The sequence below is a fragment of the Ranitomeya variabilis genome, chromosome 4 (assembly GCF_051348905.1).
Source record: "Ranitomeya variabilis isolate aRanVar5 chromosome 4, aRanVar5.hap1, whole genome shotgun sequence".
NCBI lineage: Eukaryota > Metazoa > Chordata > Amphibia > Anura > Dendrobatidae > Ranitomeya > Ranitomeya variabilis.
Window position 1 is genome coordinate 769,320,648 of NC_135235.1, and position 12,044 is coordinate 769,332,691.

At 44.6% G+C, this 12,044-nt stretch overlaps 1 protein-coding gene across 1 annotated transcript in view; it reads right to left on the minus strand.

Annotated features, from left to right (window-relative positions):
* Positions 1-1,655: 1,655 nt before the first annotated feature.
* Positions 1,656-12,044, minus strand: part of LOC143766930 (uncharacterized) — a 168,419-nt gene continuing 158,030 nt past the window's right edge. The window contains exons 11-12 of the mRNA XM_077254937.1: positions 7,123-7,213; positions 1,656-2,787 (exon numbers count right to left, since the gene is read on the minus strand). Of these exons, the coding sequence (XP_077111052.1) occupies positions 1,853-2,787; positions 7,123-7,213 (1,026 nt within the window). The 3' untranslated portion in view covers positions 1,656-1,852. The remainder of the gene's footprint in view (positions 2,788-7,122; positions 7,214-12,044) is intronic.

Sequence of the window (12,044 nt, forward strand, 5' to 3'; positions counted from 1 at the left end):
CTTCCTATCCAGACTGCTAGTTTTACCTAATAGTGAGTGCCCTAGTAGATAGGAGCGTAGCTCCCCCTGGCGGTCTGGAGTGTGAAGTGTGTTGTGTGGCTTGTGATACCTGGTAAAGAGACCTCCTTTATTGCCTTCAGACATAACATCATTCCCCCTGGTGGAAGAACGACATTACTGCAGCGACCAGGACTCTGGGGCGCTGCAGGGTGAGCTGCATGATACCCTATGGGAGCTGCATGATACCCTATGGGGGTGAGCTGCATGATACCCTATGGGGGAGCTGCATGATACCCTATGGGGGAGTGAGCTGCATAATACCCTATGGGGGACTGAGCTGCATGATGCCCTATGGGGGGGTTGCCGCATGATACCCTATGGGGGGTTGCCGCATGATACCCTATGGGGGGTGAGCTGCATAATACCCTATGGGGGACTGAGCTGCATGATGCCCTATGGGGGTTGCCGCATGATACCCTATGGGGGGTTGCCACATGATACCCTATGGGGGGTGAGCTGCATAATACCCTATGGGGGAGGGAGCTACATAATGCCCTATGGGAGGTGAGCTGCATGATACTCTATGGGTGTGAGCTGCATAATACCCTATGGGGAGCTGAATGGTACCCTATGGGGGAGCTGCATGGTACCCTGTAGGGGGAGCTGCATAATACCCTATGGGGGGAGCTGCATGATACCCTATGGGGGAGCTGCATCATACCCTATGGGGGGAGCTGCATCATACCCTATGGGGGGAGCTGCATCATACCCTATGGGGGGAGCTGTATGATACCCTATGGGGGGAGCTGCATGATACCCTATGGGGGAGCTGCATGATGCCCTATGAGAGGGGGCAGCATAATACCCTATGGGGGGGCAGTGTGATACCTTATGATGGGGGGGCAACATGATACCCTATGAGAGGGGGGCAGCATAATACCCTTGGGACGGGAGGGAGTGATTACTGGGGCGGGGGGGCAATCACCAGGGCAGGGGGGAGATCACCGGAGCAGGGGGGTGATCTGCAGGGCAGGGGGTGATCCGCAGGGCAGGGGGGAGATCAGTAGGGCAAGGGGAGATGAGCCGGGCAGGGGGGCGATCAACGCGGCAGAGGGGAGATCAGCAGGACAGAGGAGATCAGTGGGGGGCAGGGGGTCTCAGGCATGGAGGCGCAGAAGGGAGTTGAGGAGATGAAGCATGGAGATGGAGCCGGCAACAGCAGCAGGGGGGTGATCAGGGGGGGCACGGGGTAATCACTGGGGCAGGGGGGGTAGCGGAGGTCGGGGGTGGAATCGGATGGCGGGGGGAGAGGAAGGCAGCAGAGGGAAGTATCGGATGGCAGGCGGCGGCGGTCAGGCGGCGATGCAGCAGCAGCAGCAGAAGGGACATCGCTCTGCAGCTCTCATGGAAGGGATCAGGCTGCAGAGCGAGGGTAGCCATATTTCACTCTGTCCCTCTACATCTAATTGGAGCGATAGTGTCACATGGACGCTAGCTCCAATCAGACCTGGGGGGTTGACATAGAAGTCACCAGAGCGATCGTAGCCACGGGGGGCAAAGCCACCCCCCCCCCCCCGCGCTACAGTACAAGTCCCCTGTTCCTGCAGGTCAGGTGAAATTTCAGTTAACCCGTTCACCCGAACGTTATCCTGCTATGATGAATACGCTGCCTCGCAGGTCGGATTAGCACCAACTTTCATGACAAATAGGCTGCGTCACAAGTCGGGAAGGGGTTAAGATACAATTTTCAGTTAAAATACTTCCCACATTCTGAACATAAAAAAGGCTTCTCCCCTGTGTGACTTCCCTGATGTTTATTAAGAGTTGATTTCTGTGTAAAACATTTCTCACATTAAGAACAGGAAAAAGGCTTCTTCCCTGTGTGAGTTATTTGGTGACCAAGAAGAGATGATTTCTTCACAAAACATTTTCCACATTCTGAACATGAAAAAGGCTTCTCTCCTGTGTGAGTTCTCCGATGGCAATCAAGATTTGCTTTCCGGATAAAACATTTTCCACATTCTGAACATGAAAAAGGTTTCTCCCCTGTGTGAGTTCTATGGTGATTAACCAAAACTGATTGCCGGTTAAAACATTTCCCACATTCTGAACAAGAAAAAGGCTTCTCCCCTGTGTGAGTTCTCTGGTGATTTACAAAATCTGATTTCTGTTTAAAACATTTCCCACACTCTGAACAGGAAAAAGGCTTCTCCCCTGTGTGCGTTCTGTGGTGTATAACAAGATTTGATTTCCTGTTAAAACATTTCCCACATTCTGAACATGAAAAAGGCTTCTCCCCAGTGTGAGTTCTCTGGTGTATAACAAAATTTGATTTCTGATTAAAACATTTCCCACATTCTGAACAGGAAAATGGCTTCTCCCCCGTGTGAGTTCTCTGGTGATTTTCAAGATCCGATTTCTGCTTAAAACATTTCCCACATTCTGAACATGAAAATCTATTCTCTGCTGTGTGAATTTTTCCATGTTTTAAAAAAGTCTTTTTGAGAAAACTATTTCCATATTCTGAATATGAAAATGTCTTCTTTCCTTTAGAATCAATTTGTTTTTTTAAGCTTATATTGTTACTTTGATTTTTCTTAGTAGTTGGTAATGAACCAGAAAACAGAACCTGTTTCAAAGGATCAGATGACAAATCTTTGCTGTGAAAGGATGATGCCATATCTGAGGTAATGGCATTCACTTCAACTGTATCCTGTGTGATCTCAAGATCATCTGATTTAAAAACTGAAGATGTCAGCATTCCCTCTGATCTCCTGGTACAGTAATCTGCTAAAAATAAAACCAGTTATTAATTTTGAATAAAATATCCTCACATTTTATACTTTTGAACATTTCTACTTAACTTGTAATTTTTACAGACAGCTTATGTAAAAATATTTAACTATTCAGCAAGACAATGACAGTTAACCGTCTAATCGAAAGCCTCATAGCATGAACCAGTGGATCGTGGCGTTCAACCATTTGTTCATTCTGCCTCCCAAACATAGAATAAAAAGCCACCAAACAATGTTATATAGGTGAAAATTATACCAATAAAACTTCTACTCATCTGATGAAATACAAGACACCACTAAGGTCCATCATCTGCCAGTGGAAAAACAAAGGTTTCCACCTTATTAGTGGCTCAAAAGCTCTTGAAAAGCAACATGGCTTCCATAAACCAATCCAGCAATATCCGCTCTCCCAAAGTCAAATTTCTGCTTGCTTCTGAGCCTTGCAGTGTGCCCAAACCATATTCAGCATCTATATATTTGGCATTACTACAGTGAGATGAACCCACTTAATTTACAGTGTGTGTCTCCTGAAGCACAATCTGGGCATTATGTATTGGACAATAAAATGGCAAAAGTGCAATTTTCACTTTGCAACATCCAATGCGAGCTAATTTCCGTAAAGTGGTTGTGGAGTCAAAATAGTCACTAATCCCATAGAATAATTCACTGAGGGTTATGATTTCGAAAATGGAGTCGCTTTATAGGGATTTCTACTGCTTTAGTTTTCTGTAATTTTGTTATATTAGGGCATCTGCAAATGGTGTGTCCCATCTCTACTGGAATCTGCTCCTGCAATGTTTGCTTCCAGGCAGTGCCTTATTTATTGTGCAGGCACTGCTGGTAATTGAGAAGACATCGAAACCAGAAGCTCTGGGTGGCGCTGGCTCTGTCCAGCCACTAAGAGTAGGGTGCCTGAGACCAGCAGTACCATCCAGTCTGGCAGTAGGGGTTTGTGTACTGTCCAGCTGGAGCAATCTTCTACCTGCTTAAAGCACCGAACACTACTAAAGCTTGAAGCATATTGCCAGAAGCTGCCAGATACAGCCTTGTTCTCCTCTGGTTCAGTCTTCTGTGCTCAGCTCCCACTAGTGTATTCATATCCTGTTGTGATCCCAGCCCGCTTACTGACTACACTTGCATCTTCCAATTTTGTGCTTTCTCTGCCCTCCTGATTCTGACCCAACTACTTGACTAATCTTCTTGTCATCTCACATAACAGAATACCAGGTAACACCATGGCCCAAGCCTAGCGGTCTCTATGTAAGTCCAGATTCATGTAGAGGGGTTAAAGGATGATGAGCAAGGCAATCCCTGGGATCTGGAAAATGGAATAGATAGAGCCAAGCCTTCTCATGGTGGAATTCTTTTATTTGCCAGGTGATCACTAACAGTGCTCCCAATACATTGTGTCTGCAAACTATTCCAGCAAGATCTGAGTCCAAATAGCTAAATTGTGCTCCTTCCTTTCTTAACCCTACCATGTGCCCAGAAAGTAGTGTATAACAATATATAGAGTATTGTCGGATTCAAGAGACACTGGAAAATAATTTGTAATGTCCATTTGTTTCCTATTATCCTGGTGAAAACTCTCTGGGTATTTAGAGTATGTAGCTTAGTGGCTCTTGGCAATCTTAGCTATCGTAACGGCCAATATTTTCTGTCAGATGAGTTTCAAGAAGAAATAATAGACATTCATAGAGAACTTTTTATAATAGTGCAGAGCTGATGTGTCTTAAATTTAGATCTGAGGAATTTGGAAGAGTTAATAGAGACCTTATTTTAAAGGCTACCAGGTAGTTGCAGACTCATAAAAGTGAGGCAGGCCGATCCCACCATTACTGAACTACTATACAAAATGAACCTGCAAAAAAAGACATAGAATAAAAAAATGTTACATCCCTAACAACAACATATGTTTGGGGAAAAGCTCCACCACTAAACCAGAGTTGCACGTATTTATGATGGACCATTAAGAGCTACTGAGTTCTGAAATTATTTTTGGCTCTCCATATTGGGAGAGATTGTGCAGTAATATCAGTTCCTTAGGCTCGAAAACATAATGCAATTTATGACGTTGGCTGATTCCATGAAACCAGGGCTTGAGCCATGCCAGCACATCTCCTACAGGTGTGAAAAAATGTATATTACAGCCATCAGCCACGCACAGCTCAGAGATATATCATGTGTGAGGCAGTGATAGGTATTATATGCGAAGGTCACTATGTGTTCCCCAGGATGCGCAAAGAAGTGTATTAAGGCTGCTGGAGTGCATTGCAGTCACAGGTTCACAGGTATAGCTGTGGTTGCAACGCAAAATAAAAGTATTGTATATACTTGAGTAAAAGCCAAGAATTTCAGCCCATTTTTTTAGGCTGAAATTGCCCCTCTCGACTTATACTCAAGTCATTCCCACGGGTTGGCAGGGGAGGGGGAGCGGCAGCTGTCTAATCATACTCACCTGCTCCTGGCGCGGTCCCTGCACATCCCTGGTTCTCCGGGCGCTGACAGCTTCTTCCTGTGTTGAGCGGTCACATGGTACCGCTCCTTAGAGTAATGAATATGGACCCGACTTCACTCCCATAGGGGTGGAGCCGCATATTCATTACTGTAATGAGCGGTACCATGTGATCGTTCAATACAGGAAAAAGCTGCCGGCGCCCAGAGAACCAGGGATGAGTAGGGACCGTGCGGGGAGCAGGTGAGTATGACGGGGGCAGTGCGCGACATTCACCTGTCCCCCGTTCCACCGTCGGCGCCGCTCCGTCTTCCGCGTCCTCTGCAGTGACACTCAGGTCAGAGGGCGCGATGACGCGATTAGTGTGCGCGCCGCCCTCTGCCTGAACGTCAGTGCAGAGGACACGGAAGACACAGCGTCGCCGACGGTGGAACGCGGACAAGTGACTATAGCAAGTGCCGGGGGCCGGAGCGACGAGAGGTGAGTATGTGATTTGTGCAGCATTATATGGGGAAATGTGTCTATGGAGTATCTTATGGGGCCATAATCAGCATTTGTGCAGCATTATATGGGGCAAATGTCTGTATGGTGCATCTTATGGGGCCATAATCAGCATTTGTGCAGCATTATATGGGGCATATTTTAATATGGATCATCTTATGGGGCCCATCATGAACTGTATGGAGCTTTATATGGGGCTCCTGATTCAATATGGATATTCAAAAACACTTAACCTACTGATGTCTCAATTAATTTTACTTTTATTGGTATCTTTTTGTATTTTGGAAATTTACCGGTAGCTGCTGCATTTTCCACCCTAGGCTTATACTCGAGTCATTAACTTTTCCCAGTTTTTTTGTGGCAAAATTAGGGGGGTCGGCTTATAATCGGGTCGGCTTATATTCGAGTATATACGGTAAGTGTGGTCTTGGACAAGCTGTTTGCCCAAGGCAGATTTAAGAAAACCCGCCATGGGCTTTTATTTTTGGAGCGAACTGCAGGATGGTAGTGGGGCGGTTTGCTCTCTCCAGGCCAAGTTTTACAAGTGGCCCACGGCCACAGATTCCATTTAAAACTCTGCAGCCAAGGGTTGGGTGTGTCAGTCTTGGTTTGCAAACTGCAGAGCAGGTGGTTCAGCCTGTGTGAAGTAACACGGAGCCAAGCGAAGCCAAAAAGCCTGGCACCCCTGAGCGTGACATGGTGCTGCAGGCGCCTTCAGCAACCGGTCTCGCATACGGACTGTTGTGACGCCCGGCTGCAATCCAGAGATTACTGTGTGCTGTTCAATTGGTGAGTTTTGGATATTAAAAGACATTTGCTTTGAACGTTTATGTGGTCCCTGACTATTTGTTGCACTGCACCAATCCTGACACAGGTGTAATGTGTTTTATGTAGATTATCACAATACTCCCTGAAGTTAGTCGGTTTTAATACAAATTGAAAAGTCAGGATAAAGGGAAACTCTGTTATTGTCCAGAATTTCACACTTGGCCTCACTGCACATTTAATGTTGTCGATCATAAAAGTGAAGTTTGGCCAGAAAGACTGGACCTGGTCTTGTAGGGACCATATGATCACATTCAGCAGCACAGAAGGGAGAGAAGGGAGATTCATCCGATAAGATCTCAGGGTTCTAGGAAGCCAACAGCATCACTACCCTCCGCTTTCTCTTACAGGCCCATCAGAAGATTTTCTATCTTGTCAGCACATTCTACGTACGCTGTCATTTGGCTTTGTAGTTTACAGACCTGGGCAGGTAACAGCGTCTCCTAAACCCAGGGGGTAGGTGGATCTACCAGGTTGTAAGTTCTATAGAAAAGGGCTTTCAATAACCAAGCAGTGACCTCTCTGCATTTAGTGGTTACTACTCACCTGGGTAGTCATATGTAGGAATCTCCTCTTTACACCACTCATCCCCCCTCACATATGTCTCTGTAGTATTAATATGGGTCAGATCTTCACCCTGAAACAAATATTATAAAAGTCACCGACAGATGGAGAAGTCCCATCTATGCTCAGCTTGTTAAGGACGCTTTGCTGAATATTATATATAAGAATCACAGACAGAGCATAATAAATAAAACTGAATAATGTTAACCCCTTTCTGACATTGCACATAATATTCCATCTATGTGACCTGGGCCTATTTGACCATGGACGGAACATTATGACATCGCGATCACCAGCTATCACAGGAGGTGTATGGGCGATCGCCACCGGGTTTAAGCTGATTCTGACAGCTGACACCCAGCAATAGGTGCCAGGAAAAAAAAAATCTGAAAAAAATATACTCAAGAAACCAAAATATAAAAAGATATAATTTTTATTAGGTAGAAAATCACATAAAAAGACAAGGTTTAGAAGAGTGGGAAACCACAAAATGGCACCACTTCCCCACTATAAAGCCATAAGGAGGCTGCACATGATAAATCCATCTAGTAATGGCCCTCTATCCCCAATGAGAGGAGACACCATGCGGTCATGTGTCCCTCCAGAGAGCACAAGAATAATCTCTACAAACTAAGCAAAAAAAGTGCAGAAAATATTACCTCCTAGTGGGTGATTGTGCCAGCCCCAACGCACGTTTCGGCTTCCGGCTTCATCCGGGTTCATTCTGACAGCTGACACCCAGCACTAGGTGCCAGGAGTGGTCACAGACTGCCACCGGTACATTAACCCCCGACATACTGCAATCGAACACAATCGCAGCATTCCGGAAGCCGACAGAGGACTGACAGCCCCTCTGCCTTTGGATTGGAAACCCCGCGGCATGACACGGGGGTCTGATCGTTGCCATGGTGACCCAATGTTGTCATGATGACATCCGGGTCACCAGAGCTAGGAAACATGCTGATCATGCGCAGTGTAAGCCTCTCTGTCAGAGCAGAGCTGACAGTTTCTACAGCATGGGGATAATGCTTCCTCTGCATGCTATAGGAGTGATCAGCCTGCAAAAAAGGATTGTCCCATAGTGGGACAAAGTAGAAAAGTTAGAAAAAAGTAAAAGAGAAAATTTCGGACTCCCTCCCTTTAATGCGGGCTCCGGCGGTGAGCCCACATCTTTTCTGCCACATAACAGCTGTTTAGAACAGCTGACATGTGCCCAGAATAGCCACGGGTGGAATCACGATCCACCTGCGGCTATTAACCCGTTAAATGCCGCTGTCAAATGCTAACAGCGGCATTTAACATGCGCAAACTGATTATTGTCTCTATGTAGCAGAGCCGATCGGGTTGTGGCAGCATCTAGTCTCCCATAGAAGGTATTGAAGCATGGCAAAAGCACAAAAATAGTGTTTTTAAAAATATGAAAAAAATATAAAAAAAAGTTCAAATCACCTCCCTTTTGCCCCATTCAAAACAATAAAAATAAAATCAAACCTGCACATATTTGGTATCGCCGCGTTCAGAATCGCCCGATCAATCAATAAAAAAAAGGATTAACCTGATCGCTAAGCCGTGTAATTAGAAAATAAAACAAAACGACATTGCATTAAAATGCAGTAATGGGTGATCAAAGATCAAATCTGCACCAAAATGGTATCATTAAAAGGTCAGTGCGGCGTGCAAAAAAACAAGCCCTCATATGATGGAAAAATAAAAAAAATGATGGCTCAGGGAAGAAGGGGAGCTAAAAACAAAAAAAGCAAAGCCAAAAAAAAAGCTTCAGGAGTTAAGAGGTTAAAATAATTTTAAAAATATTTTTTAACCCCTTAAGCCCCAAGGGTGGTTTGCACGTTAATGACCGGGCCAATTTTTACAATTCTGACCACTGTCCCTTTATGAGGTTATAACTCTGGAACGCTTCCATGGATCCCAGGGATTCTGACATTGTTTTCCAGTGACATATTGTACTTCACGCTAGTCATAAAATTTATTTAATATAACTTGCGTTTATTAGTGAAAAAAGCGGAAATCTGGGGAAAATTCGGAAAATTTTGCAATTTTCAAACTTTTAATTTTTATGCTCTTAAGAAATGTCACACAAAATACTAAATAAATAAAATAAATAACATTTCCCACATGTCTACTTTACATCAGCACAATTTTGGAACCAAAATTTTTTTCGTTGGGAAGTTATAAGGGTTAAAATTTGACCAGCGATTTCTCATTTTTACAACAAAATTTACAAAACCATTTTTTTTAGGGACCACCTCACATTTGAAGTCAGTTTCAGGGTTCTATATGGCTGAAAATACCCAAAAGTGACACCATTCTAAAAACTGCACCCCTCAAGCTGCTCAAAACCACATTCAAGAAGATTATTAACCCTTCAGGTGTTTCACAGGAGCAGAAGCAACATGGAAGAAAAAAATGAACATTTAACTTTTTAGTCACAAAAATGATCTTTCAACAACAATCTTTTCCCAAGGGTAAAAGAAGAAAATGGACCCCAAAAGTTGTTGTCCAATTTGTCCTGAGTACGCTGATACCCCATATGTGGGGGGAATCACTGTTTTGACGCACAGCGGGGCTCAGAAGGGATGGAGCGCCGTTAGACTTTTTCAAACTAAAATTGACTGGAATTGAGGTCAGACGCCATGTGGCATTTGGCGAGCCCCTGATGTGCCTAAACAGTGGAAACCCCACACAAGTGACATCATTTTGTAAACTAGACCCCCAAGGAACTTATCTAGATGTGCCCCCTTTGGAAATAATCTGTTTCCTGTAAAGTAAATTAGTAGTGCATGGAGGTGTGGTACAATTTGAAGCAATCCTTCATACACTGGCCAGGTTTGTCGGGGCGGGTGTTGCGTTGATAAATGGAGTCCTTGCGTATTCCCCTTTTGTAACACACTCGGCACCTTGTTTGCCGCTTACCTTTTTTCCAGTTTGCGGGACCTCCCCCAGGAAATTCTGACCTGGTACGATACGAGCACCTTCAGTTCCGGAAGTACTGGGGACCGTTCCTTCCGGACTGCCAAATATGAGGGCCTTAACCACTACCTCCTAGAACTGAAGGTACGACGCATCGGTGTGGCGTGCACATTGTGACAGCAGGAAAGCGTTGAGCATTGCCATCTGTACGATGTGCATGGCCAGCTTTTTGTACCACACACTGGCCTTTCTCAAAGAACTGTACGGTTGGAGGAGTTGATCGGAGAGATCAACGCCCCCCATGTTTTTATTGTACCCCAGTACACACTCCCGTTTGCTGACTTGTGTAGAGGTACCTCGTACAGTGCTGAGGGCGCTGCCATCACCGTGTATGGTGGTCAAGAGAAGGACATCCCTCTTGTCCTTGTACTTGACCACCAGCAGGTGGTCGCTACATTGGGCTCTGCTGTCACCCCTTCTGAGCATCTGCCCAAGTAGCGTCTTTGGGAGGCCTCTCTGATTTTTGCGAACAGTACCGCAGGCTGCGGTACCTCATGCAGAGAGGGATTTGAAGAGTGGGATGCTGGAATAAAAGTTATCAGTGTAGAGGTGATAACCTTTATCCAGCAGCGGGTGCACCAAATCCCACACAATTTTTCCACTCACTCCCAGGACAGGAGGACACTCAGGGGGTTCAATCCTGGTGTCCTTCCCTTCGTAGACTCTGTAGGTGTACCCTGTACTCTCACACTGCTTATAGAGTTTGATTCCGTATCTGGCGCTCTTGCTGGGCAGGTATTGATGGAATCAGAGCCGCCCCTTAAAATGAACCAAGGACTCATCCACGCAGATGTCCCATTGGGGCACGTACACTTCAGCAAACTCTATGTTGAAGTGTTTGATGACCGTCCGAACTTTGAACAGACGGTCAAAGTTGGGGTCATTTCGTGTGGGACACAGTGCATTATCAGTATACAAAACGTGTCCGGGCCATGACCATTCGCAACACTGGAGTGTTGTATAAAAGATCAATACTCCAATATTGCTGAATTTCTGGCTTCTTCAGGATTCCCATATGAAGGCCCAGGTCCCAAAACTGCATCATTTAAACTGTGTCTACAGGAGACCAGTTAGAATATGATGATGGGTTTTGCGCCAAAAATTGTCGAGCATATACATTAGTTTACTCCACCATGATTTTAACAAAATCCTCAGATAAAAAGACTTTGAAAAAGTCTAGTTCTGTGAGGCCGGTGGTGTCAAATTTGATTCCTGATTCTGCCACAAAATCAGGAATTCAAAGGGAAAATAAACTACAAGCAAATGTGGCGCTAAGCACCTTAGGATTTTTTGAATGCATCCACCTCCAGTGAAAAATGTGAATAAAAATTAATGTATTTTCTCAAAAAAAAAAAGGAAAAAAAATATATAAAAAAAAATATACTTTAAAAATTTAAAAAATATTTTAAAAAATATAATTTGTTTATATTTTTTTTCCTTTTTTTTTGAGGAAATAAATGAATTTTTATTAACATTTTTCACTAGAAGTGGATGCATTCAAAAAATCCTAAGGTGCTTAGCGCCACATTTGCTTGGAGTTTGAATTCCCTTTGAATTCGCCATCTATGCGGATCCGAAGGAGGATCAAGACATAGTTCTCCAAAGTGAGCTGCACTCCTTATTGGATTATACAACATACGGAGAAGAGTTGCCTAAAGAATTGATTCCTTGAGAATCTCAACGTGTATTTCTTACTGATAGAAGGTGAGCATAACCACAACTAAAAGAATCTTTTTTTACTGTTGGTAAAAACGTATTGCGCTCAGAGGAAGCGCCGCACTTATCTCTTTCTTTTCCCCTCTTTCCCTAAACCAGGGTATTTCTAAAGACAAAATCAGAAATCAGTGGCTTGTAATTTTCAGGGGGTGAGGTCCATACAGGGTCCGAAGAGGTGTGTGCAGTGGTTCATCTTCAGG